At 39.2% G+C, this 26,163-nt stretch overlaps 1 protein-coding gene across 50 annotated transcripts in view; it reads right to left on the bottom strand.

Moving 5' to 3' along the window:
- The window catches only part of RBFOX1 (RNA binding fox-1 homolog 1), a 2,478,424-nt gene that overhangs the window by 94,620 nt on the left and 2,357,641 nt on the right, over nucleotides 1-26,163 (bottom strand). For 34 of the 50 annotated variants that reach the window (XM_065558775.1, XM_008162566.4, XM_008162565.4 and 31 more), the window contains one exon: nucleotides 3,155-3,235. The exons of the other annotated variants lie outside the window; for them this stretch is intronic. In XM_065558775.1, the coding sequence (XP_065414847.1) occupies nucleotides 3,155-3,235 (81 nt within the window). The remainder of the gene's footprint in view (nucleotides 1-3,154; nucleotides 3,236-26,163) is intronic. 50 annotated transcript variants of the gene reach the window in all.

Genomic DNA, 26,163 nt, shown 5'->3' with positions numbered 1-26,163 from the left:
AAAAGATCTAGCTTTAGGCCCATCCTATAGTCAAACCTATAGGAGTAAAGGAGATATAAGGCAGTTGCTATACATCACTTCCTGTGCGCAGGAGAAGCAGGTTCTGCAGACTGATTTGCAGTACGTTGCACAAGTGGGTAAGAATGGTTGGAGGAGGCAGAACCTTGATTCTTTCCCCCTTTACACCCATAGTGTAGTTACATCATTGGAAGGGTACACACGCTTCCTAGAGCATCGGGCACACTAGGAGGGAGAATGTGACTCAAAAGTCTCACTCTTCCTCGTGGGACTGCTCAAGAGACAGCCTAAGATGTACTGCCTCTTGCTACAAGCTAGCTCACAAAGTGACCAAATGGAGAATAAATTTAACCAAATTCAGAGAAAGGCATTTTACCACCATTTTTCTTTTCATTCTTTTGTGATAGCTAAATGCAAAGGTCAATAAGTAAGTTTAAATTTAAAAAGGAAAATTTAAAGACAACAGCATTTTTAGAGATGGAAGCTGAGATTTTCCAAAGTGCCCAAAGGATATGGATTCCCAACTTCCACTAAAATTAACCATGTCCAATTCTCCCTGGCATCTTTGAAAATCTCAGATGACTGTCCTCCTTCAGTGTTCAATGTGATAACAAATTTGCAACTTCCACTATTTTAAGGGGGATAAAATCATTGTAATTTATCCTGAAATATTACTCATTTATAAGAATGGTAACAAATAGCAGCACAGGGTGATCAAATCACAAGTCTTAAAGATTATTGAAAGATAAGGATTGTAATGCTGCTATCCACATGGAATGACAGTAATATAATTGTTAGCCTCTTTAAGGTTAACACTGATGTGTCTATTCTCTTTTCAGGAAAGTATTTTATAGAATTGGACCAGATTAGAAGGATAGGAGTTGCTGACCAAAATAAACACACATTAATGTCATGTACTGGAGATTAAATTTACACCTTACGTATTTAATTTTTTAAATATAGGACCCAATACAAATGAAGGTGTGTTATTTCTCCTTATTAGAAAAGCTTACTAGAAATATGCAACAAGTTTCAAGTACTGCAACAACAACAGTAATTAAAATAATTTAATTTTAACAGCACTGCAATTATAATCCTGTAAGGTAAACTATGTTCTGTTAATACTACTAACAGGGAAGCAAATATGGTGACATGCAGGCCTGGATATTCAGCAAAATAATAGTGATTTGTACTGAAATGATTAGTTGCAATCTCTGTTCTGGAGGTTTATGTTGAAGACTGGCCATTGGGAGGCAAGTAGGAAAGGTATCTGGTATCTTGCTTATCTAACCTAATTGAAAACAAGGAGGAGTTTGTTAGTATACCATCTTTCCAAGACACACCACTCCTGAATGAGTTACTTTGAAGATATTTATCTTGAGAGCTAAAAACGGAGCTTAGTTTGGCCATGCAATGACTAACTTAGGATTTAGTAACACTGCAAATATTTGAAAGATGTAAATACCAAGCACAGAGAGGATTTATTTAGGGTGGAATATGGGCATAAATTGGAGTCTTGGGGCTAAAATTAAGCAAGGGAATATTAGGAGTGAATCGCAGGAAAACTTCTAACAGTGAGATGAATTAGGTACTGAATAGTTCTCTGATGAATGTGGCCCAATTACTCAGGACATTTAAAAGAAAATGGGATAAAACACTAGCAATGTACTGAAGGGAATAATCTTCTAATAGCAGGGAAACAGAATAGTTGACATCGTAGGTCTTTCTCATCTCTAACATAACACAAGGCATAACACCGTTGGAAAAAAATCTGCTTGGGAAAATAGCATTAGATATTTTCCAGTATAAATGTAGTGTGATCAGATGATCTCTGGACTATTTGTCCCTATTTTGCAATACTTCATATACATTAAATTACCTTATCATTCATTGGTAAGGACTTGCTTAGGGGTTATTGTACACATTTCTGTAGTAGTAGTAGTAGCAGCAGCAGCAGCAATAGTGATAGTGTTGTTCGCTGCCAGTGACAAAACAGCAGCACAATTGTGATGATGCAGCAACATAACTCCCCCCCACACACACACACACCTTTTTCCTAGAGAAAACTCTGATATTCTGCCATTCAGCATTGGAAATAAGTATATAATTTAAAGAAGCAATGCTAAATATTTAATTTGATTTATTCTAGTAAAGATGCCTCATTGCAGCACTGGGGTCCAGAATAGTCACTCCTCCACTTGCAGTTTTGCAATGAACACCATCTGACAAAAATAACCCCAAACAGCTAAGGGTAAGCATCTTCTATAGGGAGACCTCACTGGTGAGGAATATATAGAAGATGCTACTGCTCATCATGTTGTGACAAGTCAGATAAAGAGGAATCTGGTCTACCAGAACAAGCAGGAGTTCCTGTTGACTTTGTAATCATACATTTGATATTTTAAGGATCATTTCACTAAATGGTGGGGGTTGTTTTATTTTCCTTGAACATTTTGGTAGTAGCACCAATGTAAACAATCAATATTACTACTACTGCTCTCATTAGGTCCTTTTTTCACCCAGATCATATTCAGAACTGATATCATCATCTTCATCATCACGAGACACAGTATTGTCAGAATTGTTTCCACTTCTGCTATAGGATTTTAGAGGATTTGGAGACATTTCCATTACAGATGCATGTGCACAATACATAACTATTTTTATTGGGCCAGTTGTTTGTATATTCAGTATCCATTTGCACACAGCCTCTCTTTTATTGTCGGTGGCTTACATACTTTTCACCCCACCCCAGACAATTTAAAGGAAGACTCCATTTCTAAGGCCCATCCTGACACAAACAAATGGTGGCAGGGTATGAGATTCTTGATTTCTTGCTTATTTCAGATTCAAAAAATAAAATATTTGACTTTGTCAAAAATTAGTGTGTCCAACAGTAATGGACTCCAAATATTAGTGTTACTACAGAGGTTTTGACCAGTATAGTAGAATAGTATAATATTTTCTATTTACAATAATGATGATGTAAATAACGAATCAGTTGCTGAATTACCTGTAGAATTACTTAAACATGTTTATAAATATCACATTTACCTTAACAACAACTACTGGGGGCTTAATTCACATTTATCAGCTTTTGCCACAAAACAAAAATAGAGCCGTAACACTGGCTTACTTGTGGATGTGTATACTAGTGAACTGGGGGCACTGTACACGGGAGATCCCTCCTGGTTTGCCTGGCACAGCAGCACCCTGCCTACGAGAGAGAGAGAGAGAGAGAGAGAGTGGTATCTGGTTTTGGAACACTCAAACTAAACCTGTATTTTTATCCCAAAACGAAAATAAAGCCATAACACTGTGGAAGTACAGTGAAGCAGGGGCACTTTTTGCCCTTTGACTTCAAAACAGAAAGAGCACCAATGAACACTTACAATCTTATATTAGAAAATCAAAACACAGATTTCCCCTCCCCCAAAATATAAATATCCATTTTTATATGGGGAGGTTGGTGCAGGCTGTGTGCATTCCGTACATGATGGCCCCTCAAGCAGTTATGCTGCTGTGCTTTATTGCAGCTGCTCTCTCTCAGTCTCTTTCCCCTGTATTTCTAAAGCAGAGGCTGCCTAATTAGCCCCGCTTTTAACTTAGGCAATGCAACCACCCACACCACTTTTCCTGAAAAGAGAGGCTGCTTGAACAAACACAGCAGATAAATCAAGCTGAAAATCTCATAAGTACTGATTATGGAACAGATTTGATCTCGGTCACACCAGTGTAAATTCAAAGTAGTTCCATTGACTCCAAAGATTTACTCGGATTGACACTGGTATGACTGAGAACAAAATACAACTACTACTTATTAAGTTTCCTGCACTTTTGGTATTGCTTGGGTCAGAAATATATGAGAATAACTTCTTGCAGTGGTATATCAAGTATATCAGCTGAATCCAAGAAGTACAGAGGTACACAAAGGGCAGAAATTCTAAAAGGTTAATGAAAAAAGTTAACCAAAGATTTTGTTTTGGGCAAAGATTCAGCTAGGTTTTTATTTTATTCTTTGATTTGGGGGAAATTGAGTCAATGCTCTGCCTAGTTCTACATTCCTACCTCTAGATCTGCCTGGGCAATCTTATGAGGGACTGAATATTGACTAGACATGAAGAAAATTATCCTTTCACCTCTTGAAAGGACCAAGCCATGTCGGGAATAAGGCCCAGTATAGGGATAGTACGAGGACATATGGCCTGTGCTACATCAATTTTGTAGTTATTGTAGATACTTCAGGTTTTTAGTATTGTGAATTCTGTGCCTTCATAATAACTGAATTCACTTTAAAAACTAAAATACATTGGGCCAATTTCTGCATTGATTTATAACCCATGCAACCCCACTGAGCTCAACGGGACAGATTTTGGACAAGAGTGTGAGTGACAAGTTGGGGAACCTGTCTTTAAACTTAGCAATTCTGGTTGATGTCATGAAATTGTTTTGATGGAGTAATTTTATCATGGAATGTCTTTATATGAACTGGAATCCACTGGCTGACAGGGTCTTCCAGACCAGGGTCAATGAAGAGTCATTAACCTTAATGATTGTGCTCTGACTGGGTATACTATGGAATTCACCTGAGTAAGGAAACAGTTTGACCAAATTTCTCTGCAGAGAGCTGGTGAAACAGAGTGGAAAATCACCACCAGCAGAACAAAGAAACTAGATATTGGCAGAGCAAGACTGGAAGTTTGGGCAGAAGAGGAAGACACGGGCATGCTTTCATGGCAGGAGGGTCTGGTTTAACTGAGGAACCAGCAAAATTCAGAGAAAGTTAGCTGATCTAGAAAGGCTCCATGATTCTGAAGAGATGGCTCCTGGGCACACCAGAGGACTCTGCCTAAGCACAAGGAACTCTCCAGAGGAAACCGAGACAAGGAAAATGGATACAGGTGGGTTTATTATTTTGTCTAGTGCAGTGTCTCTTGTGCTGCTAAGTAAAGAGTAAAATGTGTTAAGAATCCTGTGCAAAGCCTGAATGTCTGTTTGCTTTCACTATTATGCGCCCCTCAAGTGTTAAACTGTAAATCCAGAGCACACACATGGCTGGAGTTCTAGAAGAGAGTTCTTACGTCATGGAGGTGGGGGGGAGGGTGTAGGCTATGGAGGGTCTGAGGGGGTCTGCACTAGTCCCAGAAGCTATGCTGTTTGACCGCAGGGTCCCAGCTCCCAGGGAGGGATACTAGACAGGAGAATAGGTGCACCCTCGGGGTGTGGAAAGACCCCAAGCCAGGGGCAGTGCCTGGACTCTGTTCAGACTCAGGAGGCTTAAAGCACATGGGGCCCCATGAAGTAGTCTCTAATCACAACTGCCTGGGGAATGTCCAGATCGAGGAGGAACTCTGACAGGGTTGTGTGTGTCAGATGGTGTCCTGTGTAGACAGACTTTTCAAAGGCTAAATCTAAATAACATTCTTTTCCCACCAAAAGAAAATGCTAGATAGGTTTCCTATGTAGAATTTGGATACCCCCCTGAACAATTAAGAAGTATTCCAAACCTAAAGTCATGACCAGACCAAATTCTTTTTTAAAACTTATTTTTTTTAACTATTAACCACCTCTAATTATTGGTTCCAGCTAGGATAGGAAGCAGAAATACTTGGAATACCGTGAGAAAAAAACAATCCCTGTGATATAATCAACTTAGCAAAAACCAGGAAGTACTGGAAATCTCATGAGAGAACCTATTATCATTGTAAGTTTCCCAGCTCATGGGACTCAGTTAAGTAACACAACTTTTGTATATTTGTCTGAATTGAACATCCTTGCATTTTGTGATTCACCAATTACAAGTCTTAAAGGGATGTGATAAGGTTAAATTTAGCCCAAAACTTAGATTTTGTAAAAACAAGCTTATAAAAACAAAGACCAACTAAAATATAAAATCTAAAATTAATTTAAAATAAAAATAAAAAAAAAACAAGTGTAAACTGTTTTTAAACAAATAAATATTCCCACAGAGGGCCACAATTAAGCAAGGTATCCCTATTTAGGGTAGCACTTAAGTCAATGGGATTTATACATGTACTTAAGTGCTCTCTTGAATATGAATGTGTCGAACTGGTGTTTGCAGTCTGGCTATTGCAATATTGTGCTACTGCAGGAACCTGAAAACAAAATTGACTAGAAACGATAAAGAAAAATGAAACTGATTAGTCTTTTAATCTTGTCCAAGGTGAGCAAAATGCAAAAAATAAATGAACAACATACACGCAGGAAATCGTATTAGATATTAAAATTATTTCAGCCTTAATAACCTTAGCTAGTATTATAAATACAAGACAGAAGATTTACTTTTTTAAATTAAAATATTTATAAACATGAAAGCATCCCTTTCATTTTCTTGCTTACAAAATTTTGATATTTGGATCCCATTCTATATAATCTATTAGCTCTCCCATCTATTATGTCTAAATTACCTTGATTCTGTTTTTTTCAGAGAATATCAAAGGTTTTCCAGTCAGCACCTTACCTCTTCTAAGTTGTCCATGATTAAAGAATTTTTTATCGCTGTTAGCTGCACTGATATAGATGAAGACTCTCTTGTTTTCACTTTGTACAACTATATGGATTTAGTTACATTGCTACATTTCTCTCAAAAAAAGGTGCCTGCTTCATTTATGTAACTAAATTGCACTTATCTAATTTTATTTTTAAAGTTTAGCATTTCAACTAACATATAAATTTAAGCTAAGTATCCAAGTTATTATTACTAGATTTCTTTTGACAGATATTACAGTTTTATTAGGATTAACTCAAATGAGGGCTCAAGATTCTTGAAGTGTCTCATTTTGGCATTAAAAGTACTTAAATTGCAGAAAACATATATAAGAGAAGATTTAATTATTTTACAGTAAATGCCTTGGGGAAAACTTCAGTGTACTGGAGGCAATTTACAAAATCCCAATGGAATAAATACCACATTTCCTCTAGAACACTAAATCCTAGTAGAACCTAATAAAGGCACCTTGATTTTCTATTTCTTTTTATAAGAAAGCAGATTCTAAAAATAGCTCTCAACAGATCTTTTCTGTGTAAAACTGTTCTTTGAAAAATCCACCTCTACCTCGATATAACGCTGTCCTCGGGAGCCAAAAAATCTTACCGCGTTATAGGTGAAACTGCGTTACATCGAACTTGCTTTGATCTACCGGACTGCGCAGCTTCGCCCGCACCCGGAGCGCTGCTTTACCGCGTTATATCCGAATTCGTGTTATATCAGGTCACATTATATCGAGGTAGAGGTGTACTGTGCAAGTATTGGACATAAAACAAAAATAGTACATTCACACAAAGGTTTATTTTAATGCTGCACTTTCCTCCACTTTCAGTGAATTTGATGCCAGTTTTTCATATAGAGCAACCAGAAGTCTGCATTTTCTGTGTGTCTTTCATCTGGGCAACTACCACATTTGCACATAGAAAGCAAATGACTATTGGACTAGGGGAGCACACTACATCATTAGGAGATACCCTCTGTTGAGTCCAACTACTGAGGTCCATGGGCAGAGGGCCCTTCCACTACATTGACCTACCTAAGGATCGAGCTGGTCACAAGGGCATGCATATCGCGGCTCCCTCAGGATAAGCTTCGGGAGCTATTGGGATTGCTCAGGAGAACTGTAGGAGCCAAGAAACTCACATTACGAGACCTGCAGTACACTATGGGACACCTGAATTTTGCCTGCAGGTTTGTTGCCCTGGGGCATTCTGTGCCCAGCTTGCAGTGGCAACAGCAAGAATAGCCAGGCCATACCATTATATACCAATTATTAGAGAGATGAAGGAAGACTTAAGGTGTGGGAACAGTTTTTTAGTCAATTTAATGGGGTGTTGTGATGGAGGGAGGAATGGTTATTAGAAGCGGGTCTGAAAATCCATGTGGATGTTTCAAGAGGCTTTGAGCAGTTTTACCAAGGCAGGTGATGAAATGGCCCACTATCTGGACACAAAATGGGGTAGTACATGACATGACTTTCCTGGAATTTTTTTCCCATTTTAGTTGCAGTGCTTATTTAGGAACCTGAGTTGGCTTAATGGTGCTTCTGGTGCAACAACCTGGCGGTGGTACATGTTATCAATTGCCAAACTTCCATATCACACAGGGTCATGAAGGTAGTGAGGGCATTTGTGCTACAAAGTTTAAGCTTTAACATCTGTTTTTCTTCAAAGCACTTGCCTGGCGTGGATAATGGCATAGCAGATGCCTTGTCTCATTTTCAGTTTGACAGATTTCAGGGGCTTGTACCATGAGCTAGCGACGAACCTGAGCGGATGCTGCTGGTGCTACAGAGCCTGGGTGTAGGATGTTGTCAGTGGCACAGAGATCTTTGACTCTGAGCACATGGCTGAGCTATGAAGGAAGTTTTAATGAGTTCTTCCAATTTCAGGATATGTAATGCTAGTCACCAATATGGCCCATCTCAGAAGGGCGGGTGCTGCAGTGCATGGTCATTGGCAACCCAGGTGCTGGTGTCCTCAACGATCCTGGCATAGTGCAAGGTGCAACCAAGTACTTTTGCGGGGATGGGGTTCACCTGTCAGACTTGGAGGCTGACATGTTTTTGGCCACTATAAAAAAGGCCACAGGGAGATGTCTAGGAACTCGACTGGGTGGGAGAGGTAGCCAAGCTAATTGCTGGCACCTCCTTGTGGCAGATATCCAGTGCAGGTACTCCATAGGAAAGGCATCCAGTGACGAGATACATAGCCTGGTAAATGACCTTAAAAGGAGGTGCTTGTTAAAGGAATAAAACAGAGAAAGAGGGGGTGTGGAAGTCCTATGATTGGTTTGGCAGGGAACCAACCCCCCTTCCTTAGAGCCCAACATTAACTCTCCTACAAGGGGGTGTGGATGGTAACATCCAAGCCATGGGTTGGCTGGGGGACATGGATGGAAAATGAAGGGGAGCTGGTGGAAACCCCAGGTAGTTATTTGAATGAACATGGAGTTGCTGCACTGTACACTTTTATCTGCCAGGTATTTCCAGACATCTAATAATAAAGTTGCGTCCTGATTAAATCCATATACAGTGTCTCCTGTTCTTTTTTCAGTATAGCTGGACAACCTCCACTCAGTCCAACCACTTAAGTCCATGGGCAGGGAAATAGACCCAGGAATGGGACTCAATTAGGCTAAGAATTTTTAGGGGATATTTTATATGCTCTGAGATTCCCATCAGAGGGTTCACCAGAAGGTCCATAAGACAGATCAGCAGCCACAAGAAAACTTAGCTAACCAGGCTGCCAGTGTCATTGTAGGGCAGGAAGTAGTGTGGTCTGATCAGTAATAGTTTAGCTAGTCTATTCCAACAGATGTGTCTGATGCACATATTTTGCCTAGCCACATCCCATGCTAATTCTGCACTATTTCTTGGACTCCAAGAGGATCATGTGGTATGATGAGATGCCAAAAACCATGCCAAGTTCATACCTGTCCTCCTGAATATTTTCACATGCAACCTATGATTAAGAAAGCATTTCCATTATAAGACCCTCTGTTCAGGTTGCTATAGTTCTTTTCTAAGAAAAATCCTACTCTTTGGGCTAAAATTTCTTGAGCTTCTGCACAGTACTAAGGGGTTTGTTTCATTATTTTATAGTTGGAAAAATCAATTCTTGCTATTTTTGAGATATGAATATTTTTCTAAATAGTGATTTGAACAAGCAAAGCATTTTTCAAGGGATTGTTTTTAAATCGCTCAAATAACTCAAAAATAGCTTTTTACTAAAAGTTCAAACTTATTATGAACTTAACCCACAGAAGCCTGGTCAACATTAGGGAAACTTCCCACCAAACTGTAACTGGTTTTATAACAGTTCAACTAAAACAATTTTATATCCAGTTGGAGTTCTGGGGTAGACCACGTTCCAGGCAGTGTAAACCATTTTTATTGAACCAATTTCAACAGCACTTTCAACACTACATTTGCAAATGGTTTTATGATCAATTCAGCTGAACCTTTTTTTAAAACTGGTCAGAATTTGAGGAAATGTTCCCAGTGTAGTTCAGGCCAGAAATTCCTTTCACCTATTGGAAGATTTTTTTTAATACAAATAATGATGCTGTGTTATCACTGTAGAAAACAACCCACAGACAGTAATGAATGTTTTCACCTTTAAGATTACCTTGAAGATGTATGCAGGTAGTCAAAAAGGAGAAAGCATCATTTTATGTTTGGCCCACAAACTAAATTAAAACTGTCTTGCTTTCTATCTAACTTATCTCATTTGTTATGTCCTTAAATATCAGCACACATTTTGTAACTGTTATCTTGCCCCCTTGACCTCCCCTTTGAAAACTAACAGTTTTCAATTATGAATATCTCTAATAGATTCTACATACAAGGCCATTAAAAAAAAAAACATTTTTACCTCACATGAATAGCTAAGTATTCCCTTGTACTTCTCCATACTTGCTGTAGGAAAAACAAAATTTGGAATACAGCAGTAGATACTGATGTTATCTATCTGCAGATTCTTATCAAATTACCCAAAGTGACTGTGTAAAACTGACAGACCCCAGTCGGCGGGCGGGATCAAACCTGGGAACTTCTGGAGCTAAATGCATGAGCCTCTATTGCATGAGCTAAAAGCCATTTGGCCCCTAGCTAAGGCTGTAGAGCAGACTCATTAACCTTGCTCTCTAAGTGGTCTCAGTGCCACTAGATGAGACAGAGCACCACACCCAGGAGGTGTGTGGGTTACAACTGCACCCAAAAGTTGAATTCCCTATGTGGGACGCAGCTACCCCTATCATCACAAGGGGATGAAATTCACATATACCTGCAGCAAGAGAGGCAAATGAAAACCGTATTTATTATTCATTCAGTCTATGTAGTTTCCTAGATATAGTGCATTATTGCTGTAGCTGCTAGATACACCGCTACCTCGATATAATGTGACCCGATATAACACGAATTCGGATACAATGCGGTAAAGCAGTACTCCGGGGGGGAAGGGCTGCGCACTCCAGTGGATCAAAGCAAGCTCAGTATAACGCGGTTTCACCTATAACACGGTAAGATTTTTTTGGCTCCTGAGGACAGCGTTATATCGAGGTAGAGGTGTACCTGTTTACAAAGTTAAGTACATAACTTCTATTAAGTATCAGAGGGGTAGCCGTGTTAGTCTGAATCTGTAAAAAGCAACAGAGGGTCCTGTGGCACCTTTACGACTAACAGAAGTATTGGGAGCATAAGCTTTCGTGGGTAAGAACCTCACTCCCTTGCATCTGAAGAAGTGAGGTTCTTACCCACGAAAGCTTATGCTCCCAATACTTCTGTTAGTCTTAAAGGTGCCACAGGACCCTCTGTTGCTTTTAACTTCTATTAAATTATGCAGGCAAACCATCAGAAAGTGAACAAAAGCTGAACAGAATATCTGTGTCCTAAAACACTCCTATCACAATCTTTTTATTTTAATCAGTTGTGTCAATCTGAAAGTTCTGAAGTTTACATGAATTCCATGATCACCATTTCCCTTGTCTCCCACCACAACTAATAATAATAATAAAACTCTGTTTCAATGTCAAATTTCCTCCTGCTGTTCGTCCTTTCTCAATACAGTCTACTCATCATTTTTTCATCTCTGTATACATAGCAGGAATTATTATTCTTACACTCCCAGTTTTTCCCTTTTATTCTGGTAGTCACACCTGATGTAGGACACTGGAAAGTCAGGTTTGCTCCAGGATATACCAATAAAATGCTGTGAAAAATCAAAGAGCCATAAAACAACCACTGGCAGATCTTCAGTTGATATAAATTTTCATAGTTCCATTATCTCAGTGGAAATATGACAAAATATATCAACTGAGGTTCTGCCCCTCAACTCTGTAAAGGATGAATCAGCTTCCCCGCTCACCAGCTTTTTAAAGTCCTAATCCTGCAAGGCATTGGGCACCACAGTGATAGCCCTCAGCTATCTCCACGAGTTTGGTTTAATTGTTGTTTTTTTTCCACCTCATCCACCCAGCATTTCTGGTTCTCTTGAGAAAAGCATCAGTCGATCATTAAGGATTAAGTAGCCTGGAGCTAAGCAACAATCACTGTGAGCCACAATGTATAGAAGAGGACCAAAAAACTATTGGAAAAAGCCTGGGCATATGTCACTGGAGATAGTGCACAGAGCATGGAAAATGACTGAAGAAAGTCATAAAGGCTCAGCTGCTGTCCTGGAAGCAGTCTGGGGAGTACTGGAAACAGCACATCAGTAATTCTTTACTAACTCTAATCTATTATGGTTTCCTTTTAAAACGACATTCAACTTAAACTTAAAAATACAGAACATTTAATCACTGAACTGTTATTATAGAAGGGCACCGTCACCTCCTGAGCACGCCCTTGTAGCTGAGCATGGCATTGCTACGGCCTGCCTCTGTTTCTCCCCTTTTATGAGATAACTATGAGGTGACTTAAACAGCCTGGTCAAAGAGAAGCCAAAGATTCTACTTTGCATCAGTATCTCTCTCTTTAATAAAGCTTTCTAAAAGGAGCACTTGTACGTGGGTTTAAAGGCTCTTACTTCAGAGCCCCGATAAAACTCAGAAGTCCTACAACAAAAAATTCTTTAGGTTTCAGCAGCAGCTCCTTCTGCTATAAGGCCTCAGGCTTCTCTACTGCATCAAGAGCTCTGTAGTCTTTCCCTTGTTTATTCAGGGTGTCTCCCAGGCATCCCTACATGGAAAGCTTTTGTAGTCTCTTTCCTGCTTGTTCAGAGTCTCTTCAGGCCTCCCTGCCTATAGAGCTTTTACCTAGTTCAAACTCCCTAGGAGCTCCCTTGCTTTAGAACATCCTTTCTCCACAGGAACTTTTTTTCAAGTGAGCTCTCCTAAACTTATGATTAGGCCCAGGTGTGCCTTACTTAACTGCCTTCTAGCTAGTTAGGCTGTTAACTATTCACAGATGGACCTGGGTTGGCTTATTCCCTTCAGTGGAGCCTGTCAGTGTAAGCTGGGCCTTTGACTCCCTTAAAGGGCCAGCCCTGTGACAGTTATGCAATAAAAAAAAAAAAATTCAAATACAAGATAATTATACCTTTTTTTGACTTGATGGATAGACAACATTTTTTTTTAAAATACACTCCCCTTTATTTAGGGCTACATGCTGACTTCTTTATAGAAAAATAAATACCTTAAACAAATGATGTGGGCAGATCTCTATCCACAGGGCATCAGAACTACTAAAATTTGCTGTTTGATTTTTGTTTGTGACCTGGCTTTAGGAAGTATCTGTAGTTCTGCACTTGAGAAACACGAAGTTGCACCAATAGCTAGCCCCATGTCTGGTGCCAGATCCTCATTAGCGGTTTTTCCTCCATTCAGAGTGACTCATTCTGTCTTGAAAAAAGACTAGCTCCCTACTGATTTTCTTTTTTTAGGTGTATTATGCTGCTGCTTTTTCTGGCGGTGAACAGCATTGTGTTCATTCCTAACTGACACACCCCCAATGGATAATCTGAAATTATTATTCAGCATGGATTATTTCAAACATGCCACACTCCACAAATGTTTTCCAGAAACATCTAACAGAAAGGCTACTGTTGTGTAACAACATTATATGCTAGTTTGTACAATCCTTACTGCCTTGGGTGAACAATTACCAGTACTTAGACAAGAAGTCCCATTTGTAGTACTCACATTAAGTTCTCACTTAAACAAGGGTTGCAAAATCTAACCCTTGGTTATTAATATATGTATAATGTGGCATGCCCTGGGCTTTAATAGGGTTGAAAATATATTGCCTGTGCAATAACAGAGTACCTTTTACATGTTTTCTACATCAGATAATTAGGATCCTTCTCCAAACAGAATTAAATTTATTTTTTAGATTTATAACTCATGCCCCATCACGTCTCAGATGAAGACATTACATTGAAAAAAGTATTTTTAGTTCTTTTCTAAAGAGAAAAAAGTGACATCACCCCAAAATTACCCATCTCCGCTGCACTATCTGCAAACAAACACTTGAGTCCAGAGACTATTCTTGCCTTAAAGACAGAAAAACCTCAGACAGCCTTCTCTTGGTGAGAAAATTACAGAGTTGAGGACTCCACTGAGAACCTTATCCCAATCAGTTAAACATAGGAACTTTTAGTCCAAGAATTACAGTGGAATGAGGGAAGAAAAGGGGGCCCATAGGTAGCCAAAGGCCAAGTCAAGTACTGTAGTGTTTTATAAATCAAAGTCAAGACCTAATATTGCTGCTGGAAGCTAATATGAAGCCAGTTCAGTTGATTATGAAACAGCCAATTTTATATATTCCTTGTGGCTTTTAAGAAGCCAAGTTCTGCACCAACTGTAGTTTCTAACTGATCCCTGGGCATAGCCCCATGTAGAGTACTTTTGTAATAATCCAATATAAAATAATTACTTGTGACCGCTAAGGTGCTTCCTGAGGTCTATCAATGCTACTACGCTATTGAGACCATGACCTTTCCCCCCATCTCTTCTCTGTCAGTGATGTTGGTCTCCATCATGCTCTAGTTCATTATTGCTTCAATCACCTTTGCGCTTTCTCTCCTGCTGCTCTTTATGCTATACATGGGAGAAGTTCCTTGTAAAAATTAGTGAAGCCACTACATTATCCTCCTTAAAACTCACTTCCATTGTAATATCTACAAAACACTTGACAATGGATAGGTAACAAGTGAGCTGACACTGATAATTGTTATACAATACATCACTTGTACCATGTCCATCACTCCTTCTCTGTTTCTTTTTAGTCACATACTAAAACTGTACAATTTTTGTTGTGTGTACAGGGCCCAGCACAATGGGGCCCAGTCTCAGATTCTAGGTGTTTCCATAATAGAAATAAAAATAATAGCAGCAATGGTGTACTGTACAATAATGGCCATGTGGCAAGCATGTCACTGATGTCATGCCATCACACCTGGTTTATGCCTATGAATTTAGGCTAGGCCATGACATTGTTAGCTTGTAGGAAAGTGGTGCTGGCATAAAAGGAAAGATGCAATATGTCTCTTACTTCATTGGCATGCACGCCACAGAGCACAAAATACTGCAACCACATCTTACATGTAGCGTAAGCCATTTCCATCATACATACACTCATGATGAAGAATTACAGGAAAACTGAAATTTCAAATAATAAATAAAAAATTGATTTAATCAGCCCCAACCATTCTCTCAATTATAGCTAATAAGAAAACATTCCAACAATAAAAACCTCAACTGTCACATAAACCAGAATATACCATGAGCTGACTGTCTACAAACTTGAAATTCGTTTGTTATTGATGACGTCTTATATCTCATGAGGTCATCAGTAACTCATGAGAGAAGTACATGATGCATCCTTTGTCAGTCTAGTGTAAATCCTCTCACATCCTATTCATATACTACCACCAAATGACTCCAAGTTTGAAAACAGGTTCTGAAACAGTGTGAGAAGGTGAAAGGGAATGGAGCTAGCAGCATTTCAACAACTGCAATTGTCCTACATAGAAACTTTACTACAGCTGAACTTGATAGTGTGTACGTGTCTGTACCACACACACACATAGACACACAGATTTTCAGAAGTGCTGAGAACTCATAATTCCTCAATTGAACTTAATGGGATTTTCAGGTGCTCAGCACCTTTGAAAATCAGGCCAATACTTCTCACCTCTTCATCTAGTTACAGTAGAATTATTTCTACTGTTTAGACTGAAAATGGTCTTCAGGCTCAAAAGTTAGCATTCAGAATTCCACTTCTAATTTAAACTGAGTCTTGGTTGTATTTGCTGTCTTTGGGTTTTAAAATAAAGTAAAATAACACATGATTTATCTGTGCTATACCACCCCTTAACAGACAGTTAGAAACACAACTGCTTCATAAGAGGTACAGTTTGCTCTCCTCTACAATAGTCAGCCAGCTCTGTGGGCTGAAGTTCAGTGAGGGCTACTGCTGTGCCTTCTTCCTCACCCTTTGGGAGTGGTTAGTGATGCTAGGTGAGGGCAAAGACTGCAGGCTCACTAGAGTCTGCATGGAGGCATGAGGAGCTGAAGAACCTTTTGATTTCTGCTTTATGTAACCTGGCAGTGTCAGAGCACAATTTAGTCCTCAGTGACATGCCCAAATCATAAAGTGAGTCAGACACAGAACCAAAACTACAACTCCTGTCTCCCAGGGTACATCTGCACAGAAGCTGGGAGGGGTAATTCCTAACACGGGCAGACATACACTCACTAATCCTACTCATGCCAGTGCTGTGACCCTGGCAAACCAGGTGCCAGCTCATGCTGAAGCCCCAGGTCAATTCAATTGTTTATTAGTACAGATCAAAGTGATTGTTAAATGTATAAGAGTGTATTAGGTGTTTAAACCTCATGGAAACTAATGGAATGATATTTGCATTGTTTTCACTTATCTGTATCCTGTTATAATGTAATAGCAAACATTTACACTGTAAAAAGCAAGAGAGGGTCCTGTGGCACCTTTAAGACTAACAGAAGTATTGGAGCATAAGCTTTCGTGGGTGAATGCCCACTTCATCAGACGCAAGACTGGGCATTCACCCACAAAAGCTTATGCTCCAATACTTCTGTTAGTCTTAAAGGTGCCACAGGACCCTCTCTTGCTTTTTACAGATTCAGACTAACACGGCTGCCCCTCTGATAATTTACACTGTAAATACTCCTGTAATTTATTAACCCATCAGACAAGAAAAACGCCTTGTGAAATGCAAATGAAGAACTTTAAACAGAAAACTGCTAATTTCAAAGCAAGTGTGTGATGATCGGAGGTCAAAGACTCAAAATGCATTTCTCACTTTCCATCATCAAAGGACCCCCACCCCTCTCCCCAGGTAAGAGAGACTGTCAGCTTGTTTTTTGTGAGAAGAACCTATAAGAATGGACTCAAGGAAAGATCCTTCATCTCTGGATTGTTTAGATTCTAACAGGGCAGAATAACTGAACGAGAAGACAGAGATTCCCCAGAGTTATTCTGGGTGGCCCTGAGAGACTTTTGGGAAACCAGCGGATTACTACATCTCTGCTACCATTTGGAATTATAAACTGTGTCTCACGGTACATATATTGTACCTGCTTTAACCTCTCAATAACTCTCATTTCCTTTTAGCTAGTTTGTCTGGGAGGCAAGATAGACTGGAGTGTCTGAAGAGACTGTGACTCTTATGGTAAGACTGGAATAGTGATCCAGGAGTTCACATTTGTCACTGGCTTGGTGAAATCTAATTATAGAACACACTACCAGCTTGGGGAGTCTGCTCTGAGGTAGGCCCTCACAGTTGTGAGTCACTCCAGACAGCAGCGTGACAGGTGCCTAAAAATAGCAGCATGGCCACAGTGGCACAGGCAGTGGCTCAGGCTAGCCGACTCCATACATACCCGGGGACTGGGCAAGATTATACTTCAGTGGCTAGCCCATACTGCCGTGACCAGACTACTATTTTGGGGCACTAACTTGAGCAGAGCTAGGGCATGTCTGTCTATCCTTGCTGGGAAGATCACTTCCCTGTTGTGTACCCAGAGTCCCCTTCCCTCACCAACTGACAATTCTGCTGCCTTCACAATCAAAAAATATTCTGAATAATTGTAACTACCCCTGACATGTGATGCATGATCCCTGCTTTTTTTTCTGTGCTTGTTCACTTGGGAAATTACAGGCCCTGGAATTGCAGAGGCACATGAAAACACTATGTAATGGTGGGAAAAAAAATATAGAAACATTTTTTAACTGAAAGATCCACTTTCAGTTAAGTGCAAGAATTCCTTTTTTCCCCCCAAACAAGTTTCACAAAGAAAAAAATGTAGAGAAAAACAGAAACTTCTGTACCATTTTAAGCCTGTTTCAGAAGGCAGCCTTAACTCTGTAATAAGTAAATAGACAGCAGTGTATTTTGTAAAAAATAATGAAATCTTGGTCATTTGAAACCTCAGTGTAGGAGGAGCTGGTATTAAATCTTCGCTGAGCAAATACAATGGAGAATCTGTAATCTGGTACCCTGAAATGGGGAGACAATGCTGGAGAGGAAATGGAAGGATAATGAGTTAGCCATGCATTCTGAATATAGTTCAACATCTTATTTAGTATGAATGACAACTTTGAGCTACTTTAGGATTAGGCTGGCAGATATAAGAAGGATCTGACACACAGCAGAGTTGTTTTTCACTCTAATAAACTATATTAATGATATTACATCATATTTTAAAGCCGTTGGTTTGCCTAAATGTCCATCCTCTGCGACTGATCTTTTTTCTGGCTTTGTTTTTCCTCCTTTAATCAGAGCTATGCATTCATGTGCATAACTGTAATTAACTTCTGACATGGTAAATACCCCCCACTTAGCCCTGAATAAACAATTATTTTAATGATCACCTTGTCTTTTATTTTATTCTGAGAGATTCTTTTAAGGGTATCACTCTCCATATATTACTACTATTATTAGAATTACTGTCATGCCTGTAATTTGCTAGCCACCTTCCAATCATACAGGGCTCCGTCCTTAGGTCCAGTCTATATGATAGGGTGGTGAAAATGTATCTGTATGCCATCTTTGTGATCCCAGAGTTCTCAGAGTTTCCAGGTTTCATCCTGTTACTTTGCAAGTGCTCAGAAAATGAATGACTTTCACTGATTTTAGGAGCTGCAACCTCACTCCTACTCCTATATTAATTCTGAGGAACATTCCTAATTTAAAAATGTAGGTATACTTGGGCTGCAAGTAGCAGTAGCCTCAAAAAATGCCCGGTTGGGAGTTATAAAAGCTACTTAACTGTGGGTGAATGTAAAAATATACCCACAATGCTGAAGTTAAAAACAAGACAAGAAAACTACAGACCTGGTGACTAACATGATAATGAAGAGGAGCTATGATCAACAGGAAGGAAGTAGAGTTCCCTCTTGATTAGAATGCTACAGAGTCTGACTCTGGATAGGTTTATTGTGTCTAGCTAATTAATAAATGTGGCAAGGAAAATTATATATAAAAAACCACATGCAAGCTAAAATAATATGTTTTTGAAACATTTCTACAGCACAGAATGACATCATGTCCACTTGATATATTTTTATGACCCGCACAATACAGAAAGATTCTGAAGAATTCAAATGTTAAATTAAAACAAACCAAAAAAAAGTTAGTCTTCTTAGTGGCAAAGATAGCCTGCCAAACATAAATCGAGGGTACGTAATGCAGTGTTTCTTCCTGTATCTGTGCACAGCCTGAAACAATGTCTCTGAGAGATGTAAACTCTGCAGCCACCATTAATCTGAAAGGGTTGTTAACTCTAAAGCCTAATGAAAATATTATCTTCATCAAATTAACACTTTCATTACTAACCACGTTTACACATGGATTGGGAAAAAGGGGGAGTGATGACCAAATGTGGGATGCGAATTGGGAGATGTTACGTTAAAAGGGAGAAAGGCAGTGGGGAAAAAAGGAAGAGACACATAAGGACAGGCAAGATAGTTGAGAGACAGAGAAATGAGGAGGGGGGGGTAAGAAAAGGATGAAAATGCTGATTCTAATGATGAGCATATTTCCCCATTAAGTGAGGCCAACAATGCAATAAGGTACTGAATAACAATAAATGATATTAACTACAAGCTTAGTTATTTATGTAAAAGCTCTATTTTCCACTTGATCCTTGTGTAAACCTCCCTCTAATGTCATTGGCAATTCTCCTGTAAGTTTGAGAGAGCATGTGGTCTTAAATTCACACACCAGCCCACAGAACATGATTAAAATTGGAATTCAGTTCTCTTCACAAGAGAGTTTGATATCCCTGACCTAAATGGAATACCTCCCCCTTTAAAATAATCATATTATGTAGCTCAGTTATAGGTAAATGCACATGTGTGCTTGGTTCCATTCTGCATGCTTTATCTTTGGGTCTAGAAGGAGCATGTTTATCTTACAACCAAAGAAGCAAGGGAAGGACTTGCCGCCGAAGAATGAAGCGGTGGCGGTAGAGCTGCCGCCGATCATGGCTTTTTTTTTGTTTGTTTTTTTCGCCGCTTGGGGCAGCAAAAATGCTGGAGCCGGCCCTGCTCATGACTGCTCCTGTACCTCTTTTACTCCCTGCCCCATCTTTGTTCTTTGTAACAGTGGCAACCAGTGTGTCTGGACCAGCCTCCCAACCAATGTACACCAAGCACCCTCTTTCCTCTACTTCATAAAAACTAATGAGGTTCCATGGAGCATTTCACTCTGTGTTCATCTTTATACAGGTTACTGTATAACCAAAGAATACAGGTTACTGTATTCTCTGGTACCCATTGGTGCCTTCAGATTAGTAACATTTGAGGTTTGGGGAATATTTTTGTTGAAAGCAGTGGTCAAAGTTTCATGGATATAGTTCTTTGCTTAGCACATTCCACCAGCTCCTACTGTAAACTTCCCTATAGTTGAGCATGCAAGAATCAAGTCAATGGGAATTCTATAGATTTGGAGGAGAGCAGCATCAAAACCTTATTGTACTGCACTTTATAATTAATACTATGAGGTATACATATACAGGATATTCACATATTTAACATGGAAAGATCTGTTATATTTATGTATTTTTTCAAAAAATATGCAGACTAACACAATGATAAATATATTTTGATTAACCTTTCAGATTTAAATGTACAACCAATTAACTAATTTAATCTCTCAAAAAAAAAAAAAAAAAAAAAAAACAGCCGTTGGCATTATTCTTTGAATAATCCTTGTTTAGTTTCCATAATGGTATACATTTTAATGAAAAACTCATTATAACGTAGCATAAGGCATAATTAATTCTGGGTGATTCTTTCTGTGTAAATAGCTAGTACAGATGTTGAATTCCATTTTCTACTGGCTTTATTAATTTTTCATAAACCAATATTTCGACTGTAATGGGTTATAACAGCTCCATAGAAGTTTTAGAAATGCATTAACTGTCACCAGTGTTGTTAATCTAACTGGGATTTTACCATTTGTATGATAGTACTTTAACATTACATTTTTAAACAGTGGTTAAAGCTTTGTTTTATGCTTTGAAAATGTACATCTAGGTATAATTAACATAAGGGATATTTAAGCAATATTTGGTTAATTTGTCTGTATTTAGAAAACAAATTAGTCTGTTTAACTAATAACGTCCTAGAATAAATGTAGAGGGGAAAACTGCTTAGTTGACAGCAGAGCTCAAAACTAAAGGCATATTGTGATGGAATACACTCCTCTATTCACACCCTACACACTAATGTAATAATCTTTGTATAAGGTATGCCTTGTGAGATATAATTTGAAAACTCATAATTCACTGGTCAGTATTGTACTGATAAAATATGTGTGGCAACATTGTATGTGACGTTATAAGATTCCCCCATATGAGGTCATTAACACATTTTCAAAACCCCACTGCCCTACCCAAGCAGAATCATCATAGAATCATAGGACTGAAAGGAACTTAGAGAGGTCTTCTAGTTCAGTTCCCTGCACTCAAGGCAGGAATGAGTCAGCAAACAGGTCTGTCCCTACGCAAAATAATGTGTGCTTGCCTTAAAGCAGAAAACAGAGTCATCAAGCAGGAAGGGAAAACAAAGGAAGTTCACACAGGTAGAAAAAAACAGCAGGGATCATCCTTCCACACAGACTGTTTGTCTCCTGGTTCTCAGCTGGAAATGTTTTTCAAGAGAGGGATTGAAACTATAAAAAGGAGGGAACACCCCAAGGGACCCCTTCTCTCTCCCACTTTCTGTCTCTGGCATTGTACCTAAGATGACAGATGAAAACAGCAAACAGACATTGGACTGGGGGGGGGGAAGGGGAGGGGTCAGTAACTTTGCTGGAAACATGTGGTGAGAAATTTTGTTTCAATACAATATAATTTTGTTAAATTAGACACTAGTAAGTGTTTTATCTTGTAACCATTTTGACTTTTATGTCTCATTACTTATACTCACTTAAAATCTCGCTTTTTATAGTTAATAAACTTGTTTTACCATTTTATCTAATCCAATGAGTTTAAATTGAAGTGTCTGGGTAACTCTATTTAAGATAATAAATTGGTATATTTTTCCTTTAAAGTAATAATAGACTTAAAATATCTGTACTGTCCAGGGGAGGGCTGGGCAGTACAGGACATACGTTTAGAAGGAGAAATACAGGACTGGGGGTGTGTTGGGTTTTCTCTGACGTATAGCTGACGCTGGTGAGAGCTAGGGTGTAACTGGCAGGTTGCAATTACACACAGAGACTCGGGGCGTGGCTTGCACGCTGGAAGGCTGTTTGTGAGCAGCCCAGGTGGGAGCTACTATAGCTAGGCATTGGAAGGCATTCAGGCTTGCAGGACAAGGCTGACACAGCCCCCAGCTAGTCTGGATTGTACCCTGGTATGTCACACATCTAATCAGATTGCAAAGTAAATTGAAATATATATAGAAAACCACAACATGACTGTACAAAAGTTATGTTTTGCATGTACTATATAGTGAACTTTTTATCTGAGGATCTAAAGTTGTTGTATAAACAATCATTAAGGTTTAAAAGATTCTGTGTGAAACATGGCTCGTTCACTCATGTAGTGGTGTTTCTAGGACACCCATTTCTGCTAAGCGAAATACGCTGGTGCTCAGAGACTGAAAGATTAGCATAAGGATAAAACCCCAGTGCTCAGACACTGCAGGGATGGGTGCCCTGGAAAGAGAAAAAAGGTGTGATTCCTCTCTCATATAAAGTCTTTCCATTTATTCAGCCATTTCCTGCCTCCCCCCATAATTGAGTGCTTACATTACAATAGTTCCTATGTTAATTATAAACAAATATTCATTTTAAAGCATAAAACAAAGCTACAATGGGAAATTACTTACCAAATTCTACTTCTTTGAAGAGATTATTAAAAAAGGATTTCCACTCTTAGATCTCAGCTTCCAACTGTGAGACAAGTTGGAGGTCTCCTAGCACTTTAAATGCCTTAGTGTTCTGAGGCACTGACAATTGTGAAGGAGCATTAGACCCACCCCTATGTTCCACATGCTGGGGACAAATTTTCAAAGGCAAACATCACAGTTAGGAGTGGGGTGATTAATTTAGAGAAGACTGTAGTATTACTGAGGTGGGAGAACCCACTCAAGTGGAGCCATCAGAAGTAAAGAGCAGCATCGGATAAAGCCTGGCACCTGTGGTGACTGTGGTTGGAAAGGAGCCGACTGAGAAGGTTCTGGAGGGAGCTGAGGCAGTTATAACAGAACATGGGGGAGGTAGATGGTTCTCCTGCCCAGCTGGCAGTACCTCAGCAGGCTGAAAATTGTTCTTACCTTTCTTGCAGAGAACCAAGAATGGGAATCTTGTTTGTATAGAGTATTTAAAGAATCATGCTTTAAAAAAATAGTTTCCGTGTCTGTAAAATGGGTATAACAATAGTTTCCTACATAACAGAGATGTGGTGAATCACAGAGCTCAGTACCGAAATGGCAGACTGAATAATAAGTAGCTGTTCTTCATTTTTAGCAGCAAATCCTTTACTAAGGCATAGAATGCTTAACTATTCCATTATTATTTCACATATGAATACATTGGTCACCTCTGAAAGCTCCCATGTGCTATTTTTCTCTTCCTCACTACAGGTTATTTTAGTAAAGATAACTAAGGGCCACATCATCCTTTCTCACAGTAAAAGCTTTGGGACAGGACTTTTTCCAAGGGAAACTATACAAGAATTTCCTCACAGAGATTCCCCTGGATCGTATCATCTGGTGGGAAGTGGAAGGTTTAGCTCCTACCCCTCCCCCAAAAATCACTCCCAAATCTGATGGATGCGAGGGAATATGCAGGACGGTCAGAACCATCCAGCCCAAGGCCCTGCACCCCCTGCAGTAGCTGCTTGTCAGAGCAGCTTCAATGGACTCCCTCTGGTAACAGCTTCCCAAGAGGTGTATTAACTTTTCCATGCCACAGCTGCACAGATGACAAAGTGCATCCTTCACAGCCCAACTAGCCCTGGTTCCCACACCTTCCTTTCTCAGAACACTGGCCCATGTGCAGGGCCCAAGGAAGAGAATAGAAGCCCCACTTCTACACAGAGGGATTGTGATCTGCCTATGAAAGGAGGCAAATCAAGGGGCCTGATCAGGCCCCCAAAATATTATTAATTGTTGTTATTATTATTTCTATTGTGGTAGTACAGAGGAGCCCCAGCCATCAATCAGGACCTCATTATGCTAGGCACAGTACAACCACATAACAGAAAGTAAATAACGACTTTTCTTTGTAGCCACACTGAAAAAAATCACTAGAGGCATTTAAAAATTAGGAGGATTTATATTTAGGACTCATAAGAGCATAGTTCATACACCCCTATGAAAATCTCACAAAAGTATATCATCTCAGTAGCTGCATGAGGAGTCTTTAAACCTCTATTGGAGTATCTTGCTGGTGACTTTCCCAGTACAGCTTGACTTTTTCCAGGAAAAATTAAACATAATCTAGTTGCATAACTAAATCGGGAAATACTATCTCTAACAACTTAACAGTTCGATTACATCACTAATTTATTTTATCATTTCTTCTTTTTCCACTAGTCCTGTGCCTTTCCCTACACTCACAGATCCATGTGAACCTCTAATACACCATCATGCACAATGGTGCCTAAAGGCTGTAACTAGATAGTAACATTTCTTCATATTTCACCAGAATAATGACCTGTTATCTGAGAGAGATTCATCTACTCTAGACTTCAAGGTCACGTCTGAAACCCCTTTGCCCCCTTCTTGCAAACAGGAATGCTACCAAAAAGCAACCTCTTCTCTGCTCATGCATGCTCAGAATATTAGCTGTCTAAAGTATCTAGGTCTTTTAGATAGTCTTTAGCTTTCTCAAGTTATGAATATTAAAAAATTAATCTATTTAGGGAATATGGGATTCTTCATGCCTTTGCAACAATACTGTACATTCTATTAATTATAGTGTAAGAAACCACTCAATTATTCACCATCCAGAGTAAAAAAGCCTTTCTCAGGAGGACTGACAGGTGCAGTGTAGGTCTTAGTTTTGGGGTTAAGACTTGGGTAGTTGTTAGAAAGATTTGCTGCAAGATGCCCTAAGCCAATGGGAAGGGTAGGCATTAAACATATAATATGCCCATGACATAAATAAATAAATAGATAAAAATATGATAACAAGAACGGCCATTCTGTGTCAGACCAAAGGTCCATCTAGCCCAGTATCTTGTCTTCCAACAGTTGCCAACGCCAGGTACCCCAGAGGGAATGAACAGAACAAGTAATCATCAAGTGATCCGTCCCCTGTTGCCCATTTCCAGCTTCTGGCAATCAGAGGCTACAGACACCATCCCTGCCCATCCTGGCTAATAGCCACTGATGGATCCTATCCTTCATGAATTTATCTAGTTCTTTTTTGAACCCTGTTATAGTCTTGGCCTTCACTACAGCCTCTGGCAAGGAGTTCCACACGTCGACTGTGTATTGTGTGAAAAAATACGTCCTTTTGTTTGTTTTAAACCTGCTGCCTATTAATTTCATTAGTTCTTGTGTTCTGAGAAGGAGTAAATAACACTTCCTTATTTACTTTCTCCACACCAGTCATGATATTATAGACCTCTATCATATTCCCCCTTAGTCATCTCTTTTCCAAGCTGAAAAGTCCCAGTCTTATTAATCTCTCCTTATGTGGCAGCCATTCCATACCCTTAATCATTTTTGTTGTGCTTTTCTGAACCTTTTCCAAGTCCAACATATCTTTTTTGAGATGGGACGACCACATCTGCATGCAGTATTCAAGATGTGGGCGTACCATGATTTATATAGAGGCAGTATGATATTTTCTGTCTTATCTTCTATCCCTTTCTTAATGATTCCCAACATTCTGTACGCTTTTTTGACTGCCGCTGCACATTGAGTCGATGTTTTCCGAGAACGAGCAACAATGACTCCAAGATCTCTTTTTTAGAAGACATATAGAAGAACTAGTGTTCTAGCAGAACACTCCTCCAAGTGGAGATAAGAATCTGTATCCTGGAAACTGTATTTGTTTTGTATTTTGTATTGTATCAGCACAATAATGATGGAAAGAAGGCTTTAGCTTAATACAGTTTATTTAGTAGTCACCCTGGAATGTATTTAAAATTAGATAGATGTATAAATAAAACAAAACTTGTCAAAATTTACATGC

The sequence above is a fragment of the Chrysemys picta genome, chromosome 10 (assembly GCF_011386835.1).
Source record: "Chrysemys picta bellii isolate R12L10 chromosome 10, ASM1138683v2, whole genome shotgun sequence".
Lineage (NCBI taxonomy): Eukaryota > Metazoa > Chordata > Testudines > Emydidae > Chrysemys > Chrysemys picta.
Note: the sequence above shows the minus strand (reverse complement) of the source record. Positions and strands in the feature narration are given on the sequence as shown.